General features: G+C 33.8%; 2 protein-coding genes and 1 long non-coding RNA gene across 6 annotated transcripts in view; all 3 read right to left on the bottom strand.

Annotated features, from left to right (window-relative positions):
* The window catches only part of LOC122516485 (histone acetyltransferase KAT6B), a 28,492-nt gene extending 9,138 nt beyond the window's left edge, over positions 1 to 19,354 (bottom strand). Inside the window, exons 1-5 of one of the 4 annotated variants that reach the window (XM_043634343.1) lie at positions 18,949 to 19,341; positions 18,227 to 18,770; positions 10,221 to 10,328; positions 6,045 to 6,821; positions 205 to 689 (exon numbers count right to left, since the gene is read on the bottom strand). In XM_043634343.1, the coding sequence (XP_043490278.1) occupies positions 205 to 689; positions 6,045 to 6,602 (1,043 nt within the window). In that variant the 5' untranslated portion in view covers positions 6,603 to 6,821; positions 10,221 to 10,328; positions 18,227 to 18,770; positions 18,949 to 19,341. Of the gene's footprint in view, positions 1 to 204; positions 690 to 6,044; positions 6,822 to 10,220; positions 10,329 to 18,226; positions 18,771 to 18,948 lie in introns of all 4 variants that reach the window. The other 3 variants (XM_043634333.1, XM_043634361.1, XM_043634352.1) reach the window with 3 other exon arrangements.
* Positions 19,355 to 20,014: 660 nt separating this feature from the next.
* On the bottom strand, positions 20,015 to 22,362 carry LOC122516578 (adenosine kinase 1). Its single transcript, XM_043634509.1, has 6 exons — positions 22,276 to 22,362; positions 22,000 to 22,166; positions 21,190 to 21,397; positions 20,808 to 21,083; positions 20,297 to 20,705; positions 20,015 to 20,211 (listed from the first exon to the last, which is right to left on the bottom strand). Exons 2-6 carry the CDS (start codon positions 22,014 to 22,016, stop codon positions 20,084 to 20,086), a joined length of 1,038 nt encoding a protein of 345 aa, XP_043490444.1. The 5' UTR covers positions 22,017 to 22,166; positions 22,276 to 22,362; the 3' UTR covers positions 20,015 to 20,083.
* A 1,029-nt stretch (positions 22,363 to 23,391) lies between these two features.
* LOC122516581 lies at positions 23,392 to 23,976 on the bottom strand. Its single transcript, XR_006303610.1, has 2 exons — positions 23,700 to 23,976; positions 23,392 to 23,583 (listed from the first exon to the last, which is right to left on the bottom strand). It is a non-coding gene; the product is annotated as an uncharacterized LOC122516581 (long non-coding RNA).
* Between the last annotated feature and the right edge of the window lie 139 nt (positions 23,977 to 24,115).

Here is a 24,115-nt window from a genome sequence, read left to right as displayed (position 1 = left end):
GCAACAAATTTATTTATATTAAGTTATATACGAAAAAAGTAAAGAATTTCCATGGGAAAGCTTTTGATCCAATGAAAGAAGTTTAAAAAAAAATATTTTTGTATAAAATACAACACACTGACAGTATTTCCACTGTAAATCCTTCCATCGCAAGTATAATTAAACCGAATAAGTCATCTAAATGATTATTCTCTGATCGCTTACTTTCTATTTTCACGCAATTTACAGAGTCTCTTCCTCGCACTCGTCGGCGTATCTTCAAGTACAGAAGTATCCTGCGACTTGCGCCTCTTTCCATCTTCCTTGGAAACTGGCGTATGTGCCGTTTGACAATGTCGACATCTCCAAGGCGCCTTACTCTTCTTATCCAAAACGGGATCCAAACAGGTAGGATGATAACATTTCACGCAACCAGCACACTTTACCAAATAATTCTGAGACTCTCGTTCTAACTGACAGCCTGCACAAATTGGCGAACAACCATCGCACGACCATATTATACCCCTATCAACGAGTATTGAAAGTTCGGGTGGTGCACAGGAATTGTGTAACGCGGCACCGCAAACGCTACACCTGCTCAATTTTTCCGACGTACTGCCACTGGTAGTGCTGTTACGTTTAGTATTGTTGTTATTGCTGGCTACTGTTGCACCAAGACATTCTCTGCATATTGGAAGTGGAGCTGGTAACTGTAAAGAAAAAATAAATCTTAAAAAAATTATGAAGCGAAGATAATAATTAAATAAATACGAAAAGAGTTTGAATAACGTCGTCAACATGACAACTCAATCTTAAGTGGCCGTTAAAGATTGTTAAGGGTAAGCAAGCAATCATATACCCTTCACTATGTAATATAATCTCTCTTTCTGAGACGGCGAGAGAAGAACAGGCGATAAATCATAGAACAATGTTGATGCTAAGCTTTCTACTATAAATAGCCTAATCTAGACACGATGGTTTCTACGAGACAAGAATGTAATATCATAATCAAGCAGTTGCATATCACAACTACAATGTCATGGAAAGTTATCATTACAGCTGATATTTTTTATTGTGAAGGAATGTTTACGTATAAACTTCACGTTGGCTTCGTAAATTTGTTTATTTGGTTGGAAAACAAGTACAAATATTTGTGTAGAGTATCAGAGCAAACGAGTTTGGATCATGAAACGTAACTCTCATCGCAGTACTATGACCTTCGCTACCACTGTTTGCGCCAACACCGCCATATCCTTTGCACGTTCGACACAACGAGGGTGCATCTTATTAAAGGTATAAGCCCCTCATTCTCAAGGTATAACTAAAGCGTGGAATTAATTTAGAGCAAATTTCAAATTTCAATAAGCGTGAAAACAGAAAATATAATAAAAAAGCAAAACAAAAATGTGGAGAGAACTGTTAATAATTATCAAAAATGATAAAATCAAATTTTATTCGTATCATTACACTACTTTTTTCTATATCCTTTTATCTAGAATAAATGACAAGGAAAACCCCGCACAACAAATTAATTTCCTTCTCACCCATATCTGAATAGTGACTTCTCTTATAACTGCTTAGACTTCTTAGCTTGCGTAACGAAAATTAATACCTTTGTTTTACTTGATTTTGTCTAATTTAACAAGGATCGTAAAGCGAAAACGATACCCTTTCCACTTTATACTATTTTACAAAGATATTTCAAAGAAATTGCGAATATGTTAGTCAAGCAACGGTTAGATTATCCTACTTCGGTAAAAACTAAAAGGCCATATGGCGTGATACGTGTCACGCATATTGCATTTCACGCTCGGCTCTGCTACGAACACATTAAAATACGCGTACGCGATGAGTTCTATTTGATTGTAAGATAATATTCAATATTTGAATTTTCAAACTAAATAAATAAATTAATTAGAAGAGAATACCAACTGCAATACAAATTTATTTGTAAATTACTCCCTGAACTTAGCTAAAACATACAAGCGCGCACTATATGTATATTTGATATAACAATTAATTTGGTGCCTTGATTATTAAAATCGCCATCATTTGTTCATCAATGAATTCGGCAGTTGCTTGAAAGATGGACCAAAGTCATCGAAAATATAAAAACTATTTAAAAAAATAACAGACGTATTACTTTATAAATAAATACTAAATTTGTGTTATAAAAAGATATTGAGTTAATTGCTACACCTAATATATTTATACATCATAATAGGTACAAATACGACAAGAAGTAACTGTAAATACTCGTAGTATTTCTTAAATACATAACTAGTATCATGCAATTCGATCGATACCGAGCTCGAAAAGATATTAAGCATGCAATACGATACATTACAAACTGGCGAATGCACATAGTTACACGCGATTCATACAGCTGGCTAATGCTTTTTATTAATAATGAAACGCGAAAGGTCGACGTACAAGCTAACGTACGCACTTCTTACGCTTAATCTTATCGTTATTACATAATCGCACGATGATCTATGAGAGATCTTGGGAACAATCAAGGTGATAATCATGATTTTTCCAGTCGCGTGAAAATATCACTACGAGGGAAGTAATCATGAACTCGTGACATTTGAGGTCAACGATCTCTCGAGAATCTCGTTATATACAGGGTGTACCCGAATTAGTGGTACAACCTCGAAGATTATGATTCTACATGAGAAAATAAGTAAAAAATGAAGAATAAAATTTGTCCACACACGGGGCACTGTTACCGAGAAAAACGACTTTGAAAGTTCGCAACGAACGCATGCACTCAATTATGTTTCCACTCCATGGATTTCGCTGTAGACGATACTTGCACGAGTTTATGTTTGTAAACATAGCCAATATCATAACATTTGCTCATTATTCCTTTTTGTTATAGTTACCAATACACTATAGGACGTATCGTCGCGATTGTACCACCAATTCGGGTACACCCTGTATATACCGCGAGAATTATACGTAACGTCATCACATTTATTTGTTGTAAAATTGAATAGAAAAAAAGAACACGATATTTAACAAAAATTAAATAAAAATATACTGCAGCCAATTTATACTGTTATCTTAAAATTATGTGTAAACAAAACTATAAAATTTGCAAGGAAATTGGATGATTTCCTCTATACGTAAGTATATAAGTGTAAAAGGCGAAAAATTTTTACAATAAATATTATATTATATCATTTAAATACGTTAAAAAATCCATAACGTTGAGAACGTAATAGTTCATGATTTTATGCTGTTTCACAAAGTTTCACAACTTTGCATTTCAATGGAATAAATAGATGCGTAACAGTCGGAAAGAGAGTGCATGTGACGTGTTCCATCTTTCGGTCCAACGACCTGTTGCTCCTATAGATGCCTACGGAGAATCAAAAACCGTCGTTGTACCGTTCGACTGGTCGATCGGATTACGTCCCTTTCTATGTTATATATTTTACTATAAGTACTTAGATCGAAATTTTAATTTTCTTTTGCTAACGAACGAGTTAAATTCGCATTCCATCTGCAAGAATTTTTTTTGCCATACGCGAGTACATTACGTTTAAGAGAAAGAGACAAGGAAAGGAGGAAAAAAACTGGAAGAGAAAAGTATGTCGATCTACGTGATACGAACTACGCCGTATCGTAATTTACATTATTGCAAAAGACGACAATTATATCCAAAAAGGAAAAAAAAAGAAATGTGTAAGCATTTTTATGAATAAAGTTATATTGAAAAATGCGCGGGAAAGGGAGAGCACGTGCAACGTGGCGACGCATAACGGCGAAAGGAAAAAGCTATATAGGTAGGTAGGAGAACCGCGATTGGCAGTCTCGCGTCTGCGTACACCGTTTTCGAGATTACTCCGCGTTCTCCGACAGCGGACAGCACGTAAAACACGAACGCCGCAACGGGCCACGCGAGCAGGTGAGAAGAATACGAAGGAGGGGGGATGTATGTATGTGTTACGTCGAGTGATTCCATGCGCGCAAAGGATCAATAAGAGAAGCGATATACAAACGACTCGCCGGAAGTCGGTCGAGATAGCGCATCGTCGCTTCCCTCTTTGCCTCTCCCATAGCTTTCTTCATCTCTCTCTCCCTCTTTCCCCGAACAAACAGTTTCGTTCAAAAGAGAAAGAGATGAAAGGATTCTATGGCCTTACGCCTCTTCTCTTTCTCTTCCATACCCTTCCACCTCTCATACTATACTACGCTCCATACATTCTTCCTTCCCTCAGCCAAGAGACTTCTTGAGGCGTGGGCATACGGCGTGACTTGACCAACCGCGCAAAGAAAGGACTGGTAACAAGCGCGTAATATTTTCTTGCTTGATTCGTACGAAAAGACATTGCGCGTGATACCCCGCGCTAACCGTGTTCGGCCATCTTTGCTGTTTTAGTTTCTTCTTTGTATTCGTCCGTTCGTTCATTTGTTAGGGGGTCATGTTATGTCCTCTCTTTCCACGAGCAATATACGAATAATTTCGACATTCTAAAAACCAAAAACTAAAGGAAACTTCATCCCACTCACTACGACCTTTGCGAATCGACTATTATTTATTTATTTTATTCTTCGTCACATTTTATATTGTGATCCTATAATTGAATAGAGCTCGAATATTTTTGTTGACGTATAGACATATAATTTTTTTTCTTATTCTGTTCTTTTTTTTATTTACATAAGATCTGTATTACTTTACAATTGCAGGAAAATTTAATTTTCCTTAATTGATATGGATTATTAAGGAGTTCTATAAACGAAACACAATAATACAATGCATGCATCTAAAAAAGACAGGAAACCAACTACTAACTGACGCAAATGCCGAAGAGTTTGTTACAGAATTTATGACCACTCACAATCAGAAAGAAAAAAAAAGAGACAGGGTGGGAGTAGTATTGGTACGCCAACCGCGAAAAATGTATCGACCTGTTACCCTTTCGCTGTACGATTTCATTCCATTTTTACGCCAGTATTAGCGTTTATTATTTCAATAAACTTGATTTAAAATGCATTTTTTTCCACAGTGCGACGATATGTCATTCGAGAAACTTCATCATCTTGCTGATCATTTCCTAGAAAGGTTTTACATCGTATCTTTTTATGCATACTACGTGCGATTAAAATTTTCAACTATTCTTTTGTGAGTCATCCGAGTCAGTGACATAAAAAATAAGAAACAATTTCAACAAAGAGATAATTTTAACGGAATTTTGAGCGAAAAATCGCGTTTACTCTACTATAATTTGTCCTTGGAGTATTTTTTTTACCACAATTTTGAAAAAAAGAATAACGTTGTTTAGCTTAGCAGTAAATGGAAAATATTTCTTTCTTTATTTATCGGTTATTACTGCGTTGTAGCTTAAAGAAAAAAAGGAAAACCTCTTTCTATAGAATCGTCGAAAAAAACCTGAATTTGTGAATAATGTTAATAATAAGATAAAAGTGCTAACTAAACGTTAGTTTGTTCTTTACGATAAACTAGGCTAATATGTACACTTTTCTTACAAAACACGTGATCACAATTAATTGCTATACATTGTGCCGCTAATTAGAAAGATTAAATAGATATTAATATCCAAAGAAAAAAATGTCTGCGAAAAATCTAAACAGCCTTTAAAAATATCATATATAAAATATGCATAGTCTAATGAGTCGTAGTACTTTAATAAAGATAGAACCTTGCTGATCTTGTAAGCGTAGCATTCTACCTATACTACGAATATTTTAATTTAAAAGAATATTTAGCAAACTAACCATGTGATCATCGACATCTTTATTGCCATTGACGATTATAAATGTGAACGAAGCGCATTTAAGATTACTGGATCGTTCTCGATCTATTTTTCAGCAAGCATTACAAACAAATGTATTCGTGATTCTGGGTGGAGCTGAAGATTTGGATAGAAATTGAAATTCTAGCTACTTTCCTTGGGATATCAAGTGTACGCGTTTTCGAGATAAGAGAAGGGATAAAAAGCATAGGAACTTCTAGTTTCCCTTATCAAGTTGTCGAGTTCAAGGTCACAAAAACCGCACTGCATCAGTGAAGTACGAGGAGTAATATTACTGACCTTGGGTGCAGGAGCTTCCTGAGACTGGCTGTGATGGGCAGCTCCATCGGTACCACCAGATTTCTTGTGATACGGAGGCCTGTCGGGTTGCCTGAACAGTCTACCATCTTGAAGAACGAATCCTCTTTCGACTGCCCTTTTTGCGGAGACTCTCAGAGCTGTCCTGAGATCGCCTTCAGCTTCCTCTTCTACTGTGTGACTCTGTCTGATATACTTTTCGATGTTCTTCAGACTTGAGCCATCTCTTTCACCAAGCTCTCTCACAGCCTTGCCTAAGACCTTACTTAGGTCAGTCCCTTTTCCAACTTTCAATGGCTTAGATTGCAAACCACCGGGATCTTTATAAGATGATTGGCCCTTGTTGAAGATTTTAAGAACATCACCTCGTTTGACGGCGACCTCGAGGTGTTCCCCGATCTCTTCCTCGTGAAAATTATGATGCTGTCTTATCGCATGACATATACGTTCGACGCTCGGCCTTTGTTTCTGGCTACGGATCTTTCGTATTGCGTCCAGAAACCAGACCGACCATGTTTCGGCTGACTCGCTCTCATCCATCTCGGAGAATCACCGGAAGCAAGGCTACCGGAGAGGGAGAGGACTGTCTCCGAGCCCGATATATTATATATCGAGGCTCGGCGATGTTTGGTCCCGAACTCGCGACATTCTTCACATCCTTCCAACGGCAAAGTCCAATATCACTTGTCGCTTTCCTAATTTCTATTTCTCTCTTCCACCTTTTCTTTTTCTTTTTTCTTGCTTTCTCTGAGATATTTCCTGAAAGAAAAAAAGGAAAAATATTTAAGTATTCGTGTTCGTCTAAAAATCGAATTGACATATTAATCGTTAAAAGTCAGATTGAGCATAACATGTAGTCAATCAATCAACGAAACTATTATTTTAAAAGACGCGGCCATGTTACGGATACGAAAAGTATCCGGGCGAAAGTCTCACGGATTGCCACGTTGGTTCAACGATCGATTCTCCTGCGCATTGCCACTTTATCTAGATAAGATCTAGAATTTATAGCGGGTCATTAAAAAAGATCGACTATCGAAATTATTTGAGAAATTCATACGTGAAAGGAATCTTGTTAGAATTAACAGACGGTATCGTTAATCTCTAATATGTTTTATTTTTATAAAATTTTCAAATAAAAGTGTAGATTCAGTAAAATTCACATAAATTAATGAAAAGTTTGTTATGGCTCCTATGCGCAATTGGACCAAGTTATGTAGAAAGCACACCAACCCTTAATGATTTGAAAGATTTAAAAAAGAAAGTTTCAAGATTTTAACTTAAGACAAAAAGTGGCTTTATTTCTGTTGGATCATTAGTTATTCGATAATAAGTAATAAAATTTATATTATTTACAATTTGATTAAATTTGTAAGTCTAAAATAGAAAGAATGGCTTAGTAGGCTTAATGATCGTATAATGTAAAAGTTGTTCTATAAGTTGATAATTTTTTACCAAATAAAGATAAGTATTTGCATAACTTATTGTTATACAAAAACTCAATTGTTATTAGTTTATTCTAATCTTTTATTCGCAATATTATTTATAGATTTGAAAAATTGAATTTCTTTCAAAAAAAAGAGAGTTAAAAATATGCAAAAGTGATTCAAGCAATATGTAAAATGTAGTTGCGTAATATATAAAAACGATACTTATTGATAGAACTTTATCAGAAATAAATAGCAACATTGTATCGAACTTTGATCATGTCTTTCTTTCCCACGTCCTTTGACGCGTTAGCCTTTATCCTCTAGCTTTCACTCGGCGATTCTACGTACCAATACCTACTATTATATCGATTAACAATCGATCGGTGAAATATTCGTGATTCCAAAGCTTGACGAAAAGCATCATCATCTAACCTAACCTTCAAAAGGTTAAAGTATCGGTTCGAGGACGAAGGAAAGGATTTTAAAGGTTGCCATCTATCTAGAGAAAAGAATACGATCACGAAACTATTACGTCGTAAAACGATCTCTCAGTTTTCTCCGACTTTCTCTTATGAGTTAGATATCATTCTCCCTTCCCTCCATCATAGAAGAAAACGAATACGTGGAATAAAGTAATATATAGAGAATCAAAGAACGGTGAAAATTATTTCTAATCGCGAGCTAATGTATTACAAGTAACCATATTGCACAACACGAACCGACCTATAGGCAAATGCGAGACCTCAATAGTTTGATCTCGCATACGCACCTTATATTACATATACCAAATACAGGATGTTCGGAAAAAACCATTCAATATTTATACAGTATATAGAACATACTATACTAATTAAAATTCTTAATAACCATAGGTTGAAAAATCAAGCGTTTCTAACATATTAACATTTTTTAATATTAGTATCATGGTTTACTTGTTGGCTTCTAAGAGCACTTAAACACTGTATTCAGTCAAAGATAGATTAGACATGGTGGACCAGTTGCATAGCCCACTCGATCCCCCGATTTCAACCCATAGGATTCCTTTCTTTCTAGAATATTTGAATAGCAAAGTATATTATTCGTTGATAAATGACCTAGAAGAATTACGAAATCAGATCTGCAATGTTTGTTTCATCGTTTAACACGTTCACGCCGGGGTGACCCACCGATGGGTCACACTTGACTATTCCGTTTTCAGAAAATTAGTCATTAAAAAAATAAGTTGATTTTATTTTTTCTCAACATTAAATATAATAATTGAATATTATAAACATTAACATTTTATATTTTAAATTGATAACAATTATTTATTTATATTTATGCAACTTTTTAAAACATTCTAAGTATATTGTGGGCTGGCCCTTACAACGCGTAAAATATGTCGTTACTTTTTTACTTTTTTTCGCGGCATATAATCTATTTTGTATTTTTGATAATTGTTTGTAACATTCTTTACATCGTTTTCTTGTATTCCTGGCAGCCCCTTTGTATGATTGTAGAAAATGTGTACTTTCTTGACGGATTTTTTTTTTGATGATCGATAATTTGTTCTCGAAATTTTAAAATTGGAATTCCGCAATAAGCGTGTTCAAACTAGCAACGATATTGCCCCGCCCCACGAAGCGTAACGCGGTAAGACACTCCCGCCTCAGGCGGAAAAACGCAGATTTTCGCCCCGGCGTGAACGTGTTAACAGAGATGTGGAATTTTTTGAGAAAGTTTGCGATTTTGTAAGAAGATATTAAGCGTTTATAGAAATAGAAGGAGGGCACGTGGAACACCTTCTGTAAATCTAAAAGCTAGTAGTAAGTCAATTATAATACTCACATACAAAAATTTGTATATTTCAGAAATGGTTGTCTTTTCGACTTATGATTACTAAGACTTTTTTTTACTTACAGTTAGTATAGTGTGTTATGTTATTATTATTATTATTATTATTATTATTAACTGGCGTTATAAACTCGTAAGCTCATTGTTGCAAATACTAAATACCGCAATTGTTCCTTACTCTGCGTCAGATCTTTTTGCGACTCTTGTACCCAATTTCGTTGAGATTTATTCTAATATTATCTTCCCACCTACGTCTTGGTCTACTCAATGGTCTTTTCCCATTAGGTTTACTGCTTAGTATTTTATACACGATTCGATCTTTATCTATACGCACCACGTAACTTGCCCATCTTAATCAACGCAATTGTATGACGTTAATGATATCCGGACTACAGTATAATTGGCGCATTTCTACGTTATGATGATTTTTTCAAGTACTTTATTTTTGAATACCCTAAATTTTGTCTCGTCTTGTAACGTAAGCGACCATAGTGTTTTCTATGCGCTTTATAAATATTGAATAGTTCGTTTAACACCTTGTATATCGGCTCACACTCACTTACTTCATTTTTATCCCCAAATCTTAAATTTACTCAATAATGTAACTGTAAATTGTAAAATAGAAATTTTTTTTTAATTTGTTCAAAAGTAAATATCAGAGCTGATTTAAGAGTACGTGGCGCTTCTAGACCAATTTAATTTTATGCGCCTGATCAGTGTGCGTTGTTTTTATTTTTTACTTTTATTAAAACAATACGGAGCCTGATACAAAAATTCAAATAGATAAACCATAAATGAAAAATGTTAAAAACAACGCTTCTTTGCAATAGAGCTTTAGGGGTTATTACTCGCGCCACCAACGCTTCTATTATCTGGCATTCTTTAATAATATTACCTTTTGTACAATGTTAGCGTTCCTGGTGCGAATAAGTTAGTGCCTCTGGTGCTTAAGTCTCGAGCTGGTCGTATCAGATATGTTCATGGTAGTTCATTGAAATCAGAGCTGAGTAAAATACAATTTTAAATCGTAAAAAGTAAAAAAATTGTTTATTTATTGTAAAAATTGTTTAAAATAATATTTCTCTCAAATGGTGTTTTATTTGAAATATACTGAAAATATTTATGTTTAAGGTTGAAATATTTAATGAAATATACATGCAAATATTGCAAATTCTTACGTTTTCTTGTTTTGCATTGTTAATCATATACTCAATTTATCTTCAGTAAAAATATATCTACTTAAAATTCAAAGATAAAATATTTTATTTATTGAAAGTTGATTTCTTATTTGAAATACTATTGTATTTCAATTGTGAAAAATCTACTACTTAAAATAGTATTTACAATATTATTTCCATAAATATTACCTAGCTCTTATTAAAACGTTTGTTTTGTTTCTAAATATAATTGTCCAAAAAAATTTGAAAGCTGTTTGATTGTAAGATTGTAAGATTGAACCATGATCGAAAAAACAGGTTTTTTTTTTTAACAAAGAAGAACGACCAAGCTCAATAATCTAATTGAGCAACTCATATGTCAAATCGATTAATTTCGAAAATAAAAAGGTAAACAAAATTGATTAAATAATATACATGTTGTATTATTTATTATTGAATGGCCATAAAAAAATTGTTCTTATTTGGTGATTTTCAATCTAATTAATTAAGGAAATTTATTTTAGATATAAAAAGGTAAGTATTGAACAATTGCTTAGTTATATAATAAAATTTAAAAATATTCTATAAGTGGAATATTATTCGCTTTAGTCTATGAACGGTTCAATTCTTCTTTTAACTTATTATCGTTGTATCATAACCAACCATTAGAAACAATGTCCCAACTACGTGTGAACAAATATTAGAGCTTTCAATAGGAGGAGGAATACGTTCTGATCCATAACTTCGAGTCACAAAAACTCGATCGTTAAACATGAATGCATTATCGTAATCCTACGAGTAACTACGATATACCAAAAGCCACCCACCAACTCGAAGATCTTTCCATGAGACGTTTCACGATCTTTCTCATATTTCTTAATTTTTTTCGCCTTTTCTTACGCTTACGATAGTCAATCTAATTTATCAACGTCATTATATAATATCAAATAAACAAGTTTGAAAGTTTTTATCTGTTATTTGATCTTCCTTTTTTTCTTAGAAAAAAAAAAAATATTAACATTTAATCTTTATACATTAAATGTTATTAGAAAATTATTGTGTCAATTAATAATGCAAAAATCTTCAAAATGACAAGCAATTAGTTAAACATAATGGGAGTCTCATAATTTTGCGATTCAAAAATCAAATTACAAAGCTTAGCTATAAAGTTATGAAAACTAGCAAATCATAGTTGTTCAACTTTTGGTCGATCCAAAAAAATGATCAAAAATTTTAAATGATATTTAATAATACTTCTCTTTAATAAATAAGCTGTTTAAAAACATTGCGAAACGACAAAAGTTAAAATACATCCAATAAAAATAAAGCCATCGTATCTTTAATTAAAATCTTCAAATTAAATTTATACAAAATTTTAGGTCATTGAAGTTTAGTAGCTTACTGCATAATTTGACTGAATTAATGATATTGAAGTTTAAAATTAAGAATATTTAAATTGTCCCGCCAAATCAATACTCTCAACTTGTATACTACGTAATCGTCCAAATGCAAAATCGATCAATCAATCGGTTGAATGTCAAGGACCTTTAAAAATGTTCTCGAAAAGTAAAAAGCAACGCGATATCGTTTGTTTCAATTCGTTTCGAAAAATATAAAAGTGATGCGATAGCGCTCGTTTCAATGCATGTCAATAGTACAAGCGCACCATCAATTGCGCAACACAGTCCGATACTCTAGCACTCATTGTCAAACGGTTAATACCTCGTATCAACGAATTTTACAAACGTATATATTCATTTTATCAAGATTTAAACTTCGAACATACTTACAAAACTTTCTTAACTATCAATTTTTATAATATCCTATTTAAAACAATGAGATTTGAAAATAAACAACAAAATTATAAACTAGTAAATACCAAGCAAATTTATCCAAAATTATTGAGAAAAGAATTAATAGAAAAGAGACGACATAATGAGAATGAAATAAAAGGTTTAAACCAACGTTTCTCAAATTATGTTCAGCGAACAGCTAATACATATGTTACCGGAAAAATGGGAAATGCAGGCATTGTTAGTAATTCCTAGGCATTGCCCACAATACATGACGTTTTTAGGCAACGAAGGAAACAGAAGAATTGTTATCTTATCTGATATAGTATAGCGCATAGTATAGCGGTACGACTAAAACATTACATCTACCCTAAAACGTCCTGATATAATTAAGTAATGAAGTTACACTTTAATAATGTAATTTTAAAAATTTGTCCCCTCGATTAGAAGACCCTAAACAACCTAAACGCTTACGGCAAATCACAGGGAAACGAAATGCAACTGCAATACGAGTTGACCTAGGTCAGGACCGTCAACATATCCCCCCCCTCCACCCTTGCTTTCGCACGCGTATGTACGATAATAAATATTCTTCAAGAGAGTTTTACCGGCAATGGAAGAGACGAAACAGAAGTTGGTAAGAGAAATAGGAAGGAAAGATTCGAGCTGTGTAGAGTTGGATGGCATAGAGAAAGAGGTAGTAAAATCGCGTCTTTAAATTGATTCTACTCTTCTCAGCCTCACTCTATCTCTTTCCCACTCGTATTCATGATTCAAGCTAACTACTACGCTGTTTTCTTGCCATGTGAATACTTCATCGGCCTCTATATATCATTCTCTAAGAAAACGAACTTGTTTTCGAATATTTTTACAGCAAGTTCGTATTCATTCTTCTTTTAATGTACATACAGTGAACCACAGAAATATTCGTAACCGCTCCTCACTGTAAATTTGAAATAAGTGATATTTACTTGTAATATAAAGCACCAAATTCTTATAAACAGAAACCTATTTTTGGATTATTAAGCCTTCAAATTAGTATCAATTTGATTGCAGAAGAACATTTTATTTGTCGAGAAATAAAATTTTACTTAAATGATAAAAAATTGATATCACAAGAATATTTGTATTTATTGTACGTAAGATGTAATAAAAAAAAATATAGTTTTTTTTTTATTAGTATTAGATTGATCCTCCCTTGCATCTTATAATACTCTTGAAATGATTTGGCATAATTTGTAAGAGCAATTTTCTTATCAGTTATGTCAAATTTTACTTCTTTTATAATAAAATGTTCTTTTGCAATCCAATTTATATCAATCTAAAAATTTAATATTCTTAAAATATGTTTTTGTGGTACACAGGAATTTTGAAATATTGTATTAAAAGAAAATAGTTGTTATAAGTTGACAGTGGGAATATAAATACTACCGTAACTCACTGTATATTGTAGCAATAAGAACAGTTTCTCGTGATACAAACTTTAGAATTATCACGACACGTAAGCAAACGAGAAAAATATAAGTAAATGTAATTTTTGTTATTCAATACGTAATACAAGTGATATCAGAAGATATCTCTATTGTACTTCTTATGTGCAAAAATAAAAATAACGTTATCTCATTTGCTAGAATCGATTCTATGCTTGTCAAAAATCAATTGAAACTACGATTCTGTATTAAACGACACAGCTGAACAATTAGGTATATTGACCATAAAAAAAAGTTTGTAAGCTAATGAATAAATTTTATAATGAATAATGAATGATTCTTTCGAATGACGCAAATAGTTTTTATTAATTACAAGTTAAGTACGGCGCAATATATTTGACCCGCGTTCCTTGTTCGCGCATGCGAGATAGAAAAGTTTCCGAGTCAAAATAAGAAATGATTTTATAAAAGCATGTGGTTATAAATTTACATTAAATTTGTGTATGCTCAAAGAAGATCATATATCTCTCTTTTTTCTTTCTTTCTTTATCGGAACAAAACAGATGTATTAAGATCCTTCCACCATGTAATATGGAATAACAAAACATTCCAAATATGATAATCGATGGAAATATAACATCAATTCTTCAGCAACTTATTATATTCTAAAATAATAAACGAATTTATAGTAAATTTATATTCTTTTTTAATCAAATTCTATTAACACGTTGACTGCCGCGTAGGTCACCGGTGACCTCAACACGACCAATAGTAAAAATACATAATTAAAGTAAATATCGATACTGATAAATTTTTAAATAATACCATTGTTTTTATAAGGGTTTGAAGAAAATAATGACATACAGAACATGCAAAAATAATTTTATAATTAGAAGGAAAATATGCATGATATGTAACGACGTTTTTTCTGTACGTAATTGCTTATAATAATAAATGCAATTTTCATCATCAGAACATTTCACAAAATAGATCGCTAATTTCATCCTACAATCGGGAATTAAAATATTTTTCGAGTTACTTGTTTGTATAACATCATTTAATTTACAACACAAGTAATCAGTTAAAGCTCTATTGCCAATTTCCTGTAACATTTTCTAGTTTTTCGCAGTGGTGAACTATAAGCAATCATTTGATCAGAATAATCAATTATAGATTTCTATAAATTATAATCTATTATCATTTTTGGACAGTTTGAAACAACTGATAATCACAAAAATGGTCTACAGCACTTCGGGAGTCACCGGTGACCTCATCACAAATAATGCATTAAACACAATTGTACAACTCCCTTTATCTGCTGTAAAAAAAATTTCAGTAAAATATGCATCCTATAATAAAAAATTCATATATGCGCCACGGGCAAATCACGTGAAATGCCCGCGGCAGTCAACGTGTTAAACGAAATACTACCTGATATTGTTTCAAATTAAAGAATTAGCTGGATTAACTGGAAATTAATTAAATTTAATTCGTAATCAACTAATTACTTGACCTTAACAATAAAAATGATCTCTTGATAGTTTCATTAAACTATTAAAATAAACTTCATAAATGTTGCACTTTAAAGATAATTAAGCCTCACAGATTATGTCAAAAGCAGTTGCTCCAAAAATATAGATAAACAATTAATTACAGAGAACGTATTCACAAAGAGATCTCGCATATAATTCCCACTTTAAGTCTACATTTCAACAAAGCTTCTTCACACAAGTCGTAACTAAGACTTGAAAATGAATTGACGACCTTGACTCGAATTTGCTAATCAGCCAATTACCGATACAGATTTCAACAAATTGCGTATCTCGTATATATTTTTTTTTAACAGGTACCAACGAACTGTGCGCTACTTCCTATCAACGAAGATAAAAAAACAGTGAGATGCGACGAAACGCACATGACGACCCTCCCAAGTAAACCTCCTGTTTTAACCATCGAGCAATCTCAACAATCGTCTTTTTTCACCGTGGGAACGACTAGAAGCTGATAAAAAAAACGGAAATTGAACGAAATACCACGTCACATTTGACACCCGCGCATTTATATTACTCCCACCTCGTTTCGCTGGACCGCGAAATTTAAATTTAATTTTATGAATTTAAGAGATCGCGAATAAACACAAACATAGGACGAACAGTTTAGAAGAAAATATACTTCGTCTATCTAACACCCATTGGTTTGACTGAAAATATTCGTTTATCGCTTGCTAAATTTAGATCACAAAGTAGTAATAATAATAATAATAATAATAATAATAATAATAATAATAATAATAATAATAATAATAATAATAATAATAATATGAAGTGAAATTAGAAAACAAACAATATGTCATTAAGTTAATTTTAGTAACTTTACGATGAAAACAATAACGAAAGATTAGGAGAAGTTTTTTAACCTAAAGAATACTTTTAAAAATGTACGGTTAATTCAAACCGACGAAGAAAGACGAGAATTGAAAAGAACACTTATGAGGTTACGTCGTATTGCCTAATTTGTTTGGAAATAATGGATGAACCAAACTAACATGACAAGATGATATATTAGACGTGTATCATGAGATTGGAAACGATCTGAAAAAAGCAAAACAGACGTGTCGAAAAGTAAAGGAAGATCGTATATACTTATCGTATTCGATTGGACCAACTAGAGTATCACAAAATCGAAGATGTCTATTGGTTAAAGTAAAGAAAAAACCGGGACAGTGAGAGGAAGAAAGAAGTTGCGAAAGAAAAAACGAGACGGACAATAAGAGATCAGTCGCTACTATGTTGAACGTATGTAAGCGAGTACGTCAGTAGTACGATACGTACAAACACGTAGGACTTTCGCGATCTTGTTGGAGCGTAAGAGAGAGATAACGAGATAGGGAGATAGCAAGATAGCGAACGAACGAACGAACGACGAACGACCGAACGAGAGAGCGAGAGAGTGAGTGAGTGAGTGAGTGAGCAAGCGAGCGAGCGAGCGAGCAAGAGAGAGAGAGAGAGAGAGAGAAACGGAAAGAGGCAAAGAGTCTTTCTCGTTCTCCTTGTCTTATTAGCCCAAAGGAAAAAAGACAACGAGAACAGAGTCGTGGTAGGAGCGATCGAGTCCGTCGCTTGTCCGTTTGCTTACTCGTCGACTCGTTTCTTTTTTCGACTATAAGAAAAACGAGAAAGAGAATAAGAGCGACGCAACGACGGGGCCGTGGGCGAAGAAAGACCACTCTCTGCAGCCAGCTGTAAGTACTTGTTGGGTCTTCTTGCTCGACATGACACGACGACAACGACCCGATGACGATGACGATGACAACGACGACGACGACGACGACCGATGGATCGAGCGAGATCGCGGGCGATAGATGGGGAGAGCGGGAGAGCGAACGAGAGAGAGAGAGAGAGAGAGAGAGAGAGAGAGAAACGGGGATAGCAGCTGCCGCCACCCGTCGCGTCGTGACGACGACGAACGGATACAACGTTAGCACGAATTGACTATCCTAGGCCACCATTTCGTCCACTTTCGTACTCGCCAGCCAGGATACAGCGTAGAGAATGGAAAAATCGATGAACCTAGCGGCGGAGAGAGAGAAAGAGAGAGAGAGAGAGAGAGAGAGAGAGAGAGAGAGAAAGAGCGCACGATCGACCACCTCCTGGCGACCGACGGCTCGTGCCCATTTTCGAACAAAAATTCCGTCGCTTAATGAATCAGTCGATCTTACGTTTACTAATAATTCGTTTCTTTTCGTTTCCTAACAAAATCGCTAAAAGGTAGCCAAAGGATGACGATGTAACCGAACGCACAATGTTCGTCCCCTCACCGCTCGAAAAAAGGCATCGCGTTACGCGACGGCCGAGCAACGTTTCAAAAGCCCGTCGGGCAGCCATCTTGAGTAGCATGGCATGGTACGGCACGATACGACACGGCTCGTTTCTTCCTTCATTCCTTCCTTGCTTCCTTCCTTCCTTCTTTCGTTCTTTCCTTTCTCTTTATACCTATCTTTTTTCCTCCACACATTTTCGCGCGTTCTCGAATTATCAAAGAATTACGCCATTATTTTTTCATGCAATATTTTCAGTACCTCATGTAAAACTCGAAATTCCATGGGCAAGCATAGTCGTCATTTTCTTAGTGAATGAATATAAATAAAAATTGGATGATAATAAAAATGAAGAAAACGATGAAGACTATGATTATAATACAAACGGAAACTCTCTCTTATGATATTACTCTCTCTCTCTCTCTCTTTCTCTCACATATACCGCACACATACACACGCACTCTCTCTCTTTCTTTTTCTATCTCCAAAGAGAGAGAAGCAAACACTTCCTACGAAGAGCTGTGTATATTCCGAGCAATCTTTCATCTTCTCTTCCTCTCTTTCTCCTTCTCTACCATCGATTCCTCGTCTTTCTCCTCCTTCACCTCCTCCCATTTCTGGTGCTTGTACAACCGCTGCTACTACCGCTTCTGTTACTCCAACTACTGCTGTTGCTATTGCTATTGATGTTGCTGTTTCTTTACCTGGTTAAAATAATTCCACTTATGATGTATCCAGGATAACGACGATACTCCAGAGAAAACACAATCGTTAAACACTTAATTGCGTCGACACGCGCTTCGCGCTTAATCACCGATCACCAATTATCTCGCGACAACGGCGTCACATTTCACACAAATCAACAAAGGTTACCCACTTGACAAAGATGGCAGTCATCGACAGGGGTTAGATACACTACGCGCACGCGGTGAGAGCGTACTGCGCACACATTGCGCGCTCCTACGGCGCGGCAGAACGACGAACGACGTAGAACGAAGCAAATAGCGAATCAAATAACGAACCCAACTCTGAATTGCGGACGATGAAACGCGTCCATTCACTTGAGAATATCTTTGCGCGGCACGCGTCTTCGCCTCGACCAATCACCTCTTCTTAGCCGATCTTCATTCGCCGATCGCTCTCTCTATCGTCTAAAAGTCCTGTTTGCACTCCTTGACTCTACACGTGCATATCCCACGGCATTGCGTGCTACTACCCAAGATCCTCTTTCCCTTCCCACTCCTCAACCTGAAGACGAATCGAAAAAAAGAGGGGGTACGAATAATAATTACGAATACTCCTGAACGGCATCGTACACAAAAATAATATGCGTTCTGGAAAAAACTAAAACGCGCCCAATACCAGGCTTACCAATTTTTCTACGGTCGAGGATATCTAGGGGATTTTATCAAATGCTTTTACTTACCTTACACCTGCCTCTTATTGCGTCATTCTTTTTCCATATCGCTGAATTTTTTACTTTGATTAATATATTTAGTTATGTGCTCCAATGGAAATTTTCAAACAAAACCAAGATTATCATTTGTCGTAGGAATAAGAAAAAAAGAAGTAGAGGGTCGACCAAATTCGTTGTTAGCGATTCAATGATTTAAACGTTGATTCATTCGTCGTTTTATACGTGTATTCGCCGGTATTTAACTAACAACCAATTTTCAACCTCATACACGATACTCTCCGTAACCCTTCACTCGACCGACATTTTATTTTTAATAAGAAGAGGGATGTTGGTATTAGCAGCAAATTGGCAATGCCGAATGCACTGATTGGTGGTAGTCGATTATATTTCATTCTAGAAACGAGCCAATTATTATGCTTTGAGGCTAGTGAAAAACTTATGAATCTATGCAGGTTTGTTAGAAACATAAATTGGCTTTCCTAATTGGCCCATTTAACAATGTTTTGTTTTATGATGTCAAATAGCTTATTCCTATCCTAAGCATAGTAAGCCTATCGGAACCATTTATTTTCTAATGTAATACTATCGTGATCGACGACGTGTATAGGTTAGAATTATATTCATGCATTATATAACTCTCCAAAAGATTTAAATATTTCAATCATGTAAATCAAAACGATCAGTAACGTTGCTTCTTTTTAAACCCCCCAGACTTGTTCCTATGTATAGTATAATAGCTAATTGTAGATATTAAGCATTTTTTTTTATTATGACTTATAATTTAATTTTCAAATGATAAACAACTATTCGTTCAATTCAATTGTTGTCTTAAAACGTGTTTCATCGTTCAAAATAAAATGTTGATATATTTAAAAGAAATAGTATATTATAAAACTAAGAAATGTTAATTATAAAAATAATTAAAATATATTATAAAATAATCTCTCAGTCATCGTTTTTAAGCCAAGCAAAATTTACAAATACAGGTAAAACATTATAACTTATGAATGCAACAAAATTTTATGTAATATAGTAATATTAATAAAGTAGGAATATATTAACAATACATTAAATATAAAGTAAAAAGTTATTAAGGTATTTATTTAAGTACAAGATTTACAATTGCTAATAAATCTATATTCAATCAAAGTTTAAAGTCAGGTTTGCCATTGTAAGTACATCCAGATGTTTGTACGATTTGTGTGGCAGCCCAAATGCCACACTTTATACATATTTCTATATCTTTTCCTTGAATAAGTTGTGCAAGAAAACCTGAAAATATCATATAAATTAAAATTATATAAAATAATAATTGCATTGTAAAAATTAATAAATATCCACAACTGATATAATCTACCTCCTACGAATGCATCTCCAGCACCATTAGTATCAATTACATTTTCTTCTGGGATTTTGGTAACAGAAAATTCTCTTACTTCATTGTCTTTAACTAAAAGAACTGGTCCAGAACCTTGTGTAATTATGACAATCCGGTTTCTCTTTTTATTTACTTTTTCCATACGAGATATCTTCAATGCTATCTCTTTTCTGTCTGTTGTCTTAAAATCATGAGTTTTAGCAAACACATCCGCTTCTGTCTCGTTACCAAACAAAATATCTACATAAGGGAAAGCATCTCCTAATGGTTTTTTAAAAATTTCGGATATAAATGGTGCACTGAGATTCATTATGAACATTTTATTGTTTTCACATGCATGCTTAGCCACTATTTGAATTACTTCTGGATTAACGGTTAAGAAAAATCCCTGTAATATCAAAATCAAAATCGAATTCTTCTTAGATATGATCAATAAAAAGAAAAATATAAAGTTGCAAAGCACATGGAAAATGATTGTATATATACTTACAGAAATATAAATATATTCAGCAGTTTCTATAAGTTTCTTGTTTTCTGGTATTTCTATGTGCGAAGTTGAGAAACAGTTTGCTGCTGCTAAATTAGCGCACAAAGATCTTTCCTTTCCGGTGATAAGAACGGCACAAGTTCCAGTTGGTTCCTTATCCGTGTATTGATAGCAAACATTTAAACCATTTGTAACAGCTCGCTCTTCTAGTATTTTTGAATATTTGTCTTTACCTACACAACCCATGTAAGTTGCAATTTTGGACTTCTCCAAGAACCACTAAAATATATAGATGCTGACTATAGCAATAAGACAATACTATTATAAACAATTGCCATAATACTTGTTTTCTACAGAATATAAAAGAATATTAAACTAAATTTACTTGTGTTACTCTCAATGTATTCTGTACAGAACCACCAGCGATAAAATCAGCATTGCATAGCTCTATTAACTCATCGTATAGAGGTTTATGTTTTTCATCCGCAAGAATAGCATTATTGGCTTTTAAGTCATACTTCTCCAGAAAATTTTTGTCTACTGTTGCAGATATATCAAGCAGGGGATTTCCCATACCCAGAAGAAGACCTTCTCTGAAGCATTTGAGAAAATCGTTGGCATTTTCCGATATATTTTTCTATTCATCACTTTATCATTCTCGGTCATTCGCATTACATATTTTTGTTCTTTCATAATAGGCAATAGAGTATAGAAAAATTGAATGAATTGTTCACGTTATGAATAAATAAAACGACAATAAAGTTGTTATAAGTTTAAAACGATAGCGATAAGAAATATAAAAAATATAGTAAAATAAGCTTACGTATATCAGAATGACTGATACAGTAGATTACATAACCTATATCGTTCCTCTCTCATAACACATTATAATACGGTCAAAGTTTCGCGGACCGATTGGTCAGAATGCGTACTACATCATCACTAGAATAATCATTCGAATGGTGAGACAGGGAACGTGAAAACGGACGCTTCCTTCATTGTACTACATAGAACAAAGTTTCGTTCCGTTCGAAGCGCGCGAATGTTCATGATTCATCACGCATGGACGAACTTAAACTCATCTCGTATACGAAGGTTGAATGTACGAAACATAACCTCTTCAAAATGATGATTAAAAGGTAGATTGCTTATTTGCAAATGACCGAGAAAATAAAAAACTAAAAAAAAATCCTACCGTAATTTATCTGCCATTGGAGAAGTACAAAATTTCTTATAGGAGTAAAAAGATTTCCGAAGAAGACACAGAGTTACTGGCGACTGCGCGCCACCGTTGATGATTCGTCAGACGGTGTATCCTTGCGTCAGAGCGCGTGGTCCAATGAAATGGACAACTGTCGTAAGCTAAATGTAGGCAGGCACAATCGTTTAAAAAAAAATGCTAATTCATGCCGGGGCCGCGTTATCTTTAAGGTTCATCATAGTTTTATAAAATTGGACGTAGAAAATTTACCTCAGAGAAATTAACCATTATCAACACAAATCGCACCAAGTCCCTCCTCCTTTTCCGACAGAGTTGCGATTCTCGATTGAACTGCGGGTAATAAAATGGAAGTGGAAGTGGAAGTGGAGCTCTTTGAAACTCTTAAAATATCTAATACTATGAGTATATCAAATTATATAATCACGACTTACGAAGAATTTTTTATCTCCTGCATTGTTTTTTCAACGCATATCAATCAACTTCGCGTCTGAATTATGACACACTGTTTTATCTTGCGTATAAGATAAATCATAACGGAGATGATAAAATTTATGAAAAATAAGATGAAAATAAACTATGCGCTTAAATGGATATACATAATCAGTAAGATAAATCTATCGTACATACAATTATACTTTTCTAATTTTCACATCACGTTCTTATTGCACCATGTTAATAATAAATACTGCAATTCAAATAAAAGATTTTTACGACGAGATAAAGATGCACATATTCATTCTAAGAATCTTGCATCTCAGTTTTCAGTTAAATATTTTCTAAAGGATCGTTAAATACAATTACATACATGTAACTTTCATTAACAATTTTACTATAACAAATTATGTTACATGATACCGATAAACAAGGAATAAATAATAGAAGTTAGAAACAAATAAGATAAATCTGAAATAATTTTCTAATACTCAATCGATTTTTGTTATTTTTAAAGGCGAGCAAGTATATCAATCCTTAATAACAAAAAAAAAGGTAAATAAATGACATCATTCATGTCAGTTAATTCAAAATAACTAATGTTATCTTTTAAGTATGAATATAAATTTCACTCGAGAACCTTGTTGTTTCTTACCTGTCTACACTTCTACTTACCATGAAATACGATTAGAATTAACTAACGATCTTTGTAGTTTCGTCACGTTACATAAAAAAAACAGGATACAAAAATGCTCCTAAAATATTCAATCGATGCAACCCACTTTCGCGTAAGGGTCAATACATGTATCAAATATATCAATAACGGGTCGTAATCGACTCGTGGACCTTCGAACATGGAATCATTGGGAAAGAAACTAAAAGGGAAAAGTGTAATAGTGTACGCGAGAGAGATAGAAAAAGAGATATAATAAATATCAAAAAAGAATTACTTTTATATATTTGTCAATAGAAAATGTATAAATATCACATATGTTGCGACAAATATTATCGTTTGTACTTACGCGATATTTTCGTGGTGAGGTAAAAATAACATGAGAAAAGAAGATACATCCATAATATATCGTTAGTAAGGAGATAGAGACGAGTAGTAAGAGAAAACACCTGCTGTTATTAAAACGAACATTGTCATTCTCGTTATCACCGAATTTAGCAGAGACCAAATAGAGCTTACATATTCGTATATATTATAAAAGAAAAAAAATTTCTTCTTTGCATCGTACCTTAATAGGATGAGATTTGTCAAATATCTCTATCTCTTATTCTCTCTTTCTTTCTTTCTTTCTTTTTCTCTCTCTTTTGCTCTTCCTCGCTCGCTATCTCTTTATCTTGCTATATCTCTTTCTCTATCTTGCTTCTCTAAAAGGCATAAAAAGAAAGAGTTTTAGTGATGTAAGCTACATAAAAAGAGAACGAAGATAATATCCAATTCGTTTTCTTTCGATATTATAGGTATTGAAAGAGGAGATATATAAATAGATGAATAAGTATATAGATAGAAAGAAAGATAAATAAATAAATAGATAGATAGATAGATAGATAGATAGATAGATAGATAGATAGATAGACAGATAGATAGGCGTACAGACAGACAGACAAATTAAATTATAGAGTGAAAAAGAAAAAAGAAGAAAGAAAT

Source organism: Polistes fuscatus, unplaced genomic scaffold (genome assembly GCF_010416935.1).
Source record: "Polistes fuscatus isolate 324 unplaced genomic scaffold, CU_Pfus_HIC Scaffold1, whole genome shotgun sequence".
Lineage (NCBI taxonomy): Eukaryota > Metazoa > Arthropoda > Insecta > Hymenoptera > Vespidae > Polistes > Polistes fuscatus.
The sequence above is the reverse complement of the archived record's forward strand: the minus strand, read 5'-3'. Positions and strand labels throughout refer to the sequence as shown.

Excerpts from the sequence above, each read along its gene's own strand:
- LOC122516578 (XM_043634509.1), bottom strand. Across the intron at positions 21,084-21,189 it reads ATACATTGAGAGTAACACAA|TGGTTCTTGGAGAAGTCCAA; the intron begins GTAAATTTAGTT and ends TATATATTTTAG. Across the intron at positions 20,212-20,296 it reads TGGAGATGCATTCGTAGGAG|GTTTTCTTGCACAACTTATT; the intron begins GTAGATTATATC and ends TGATATTTTCAG.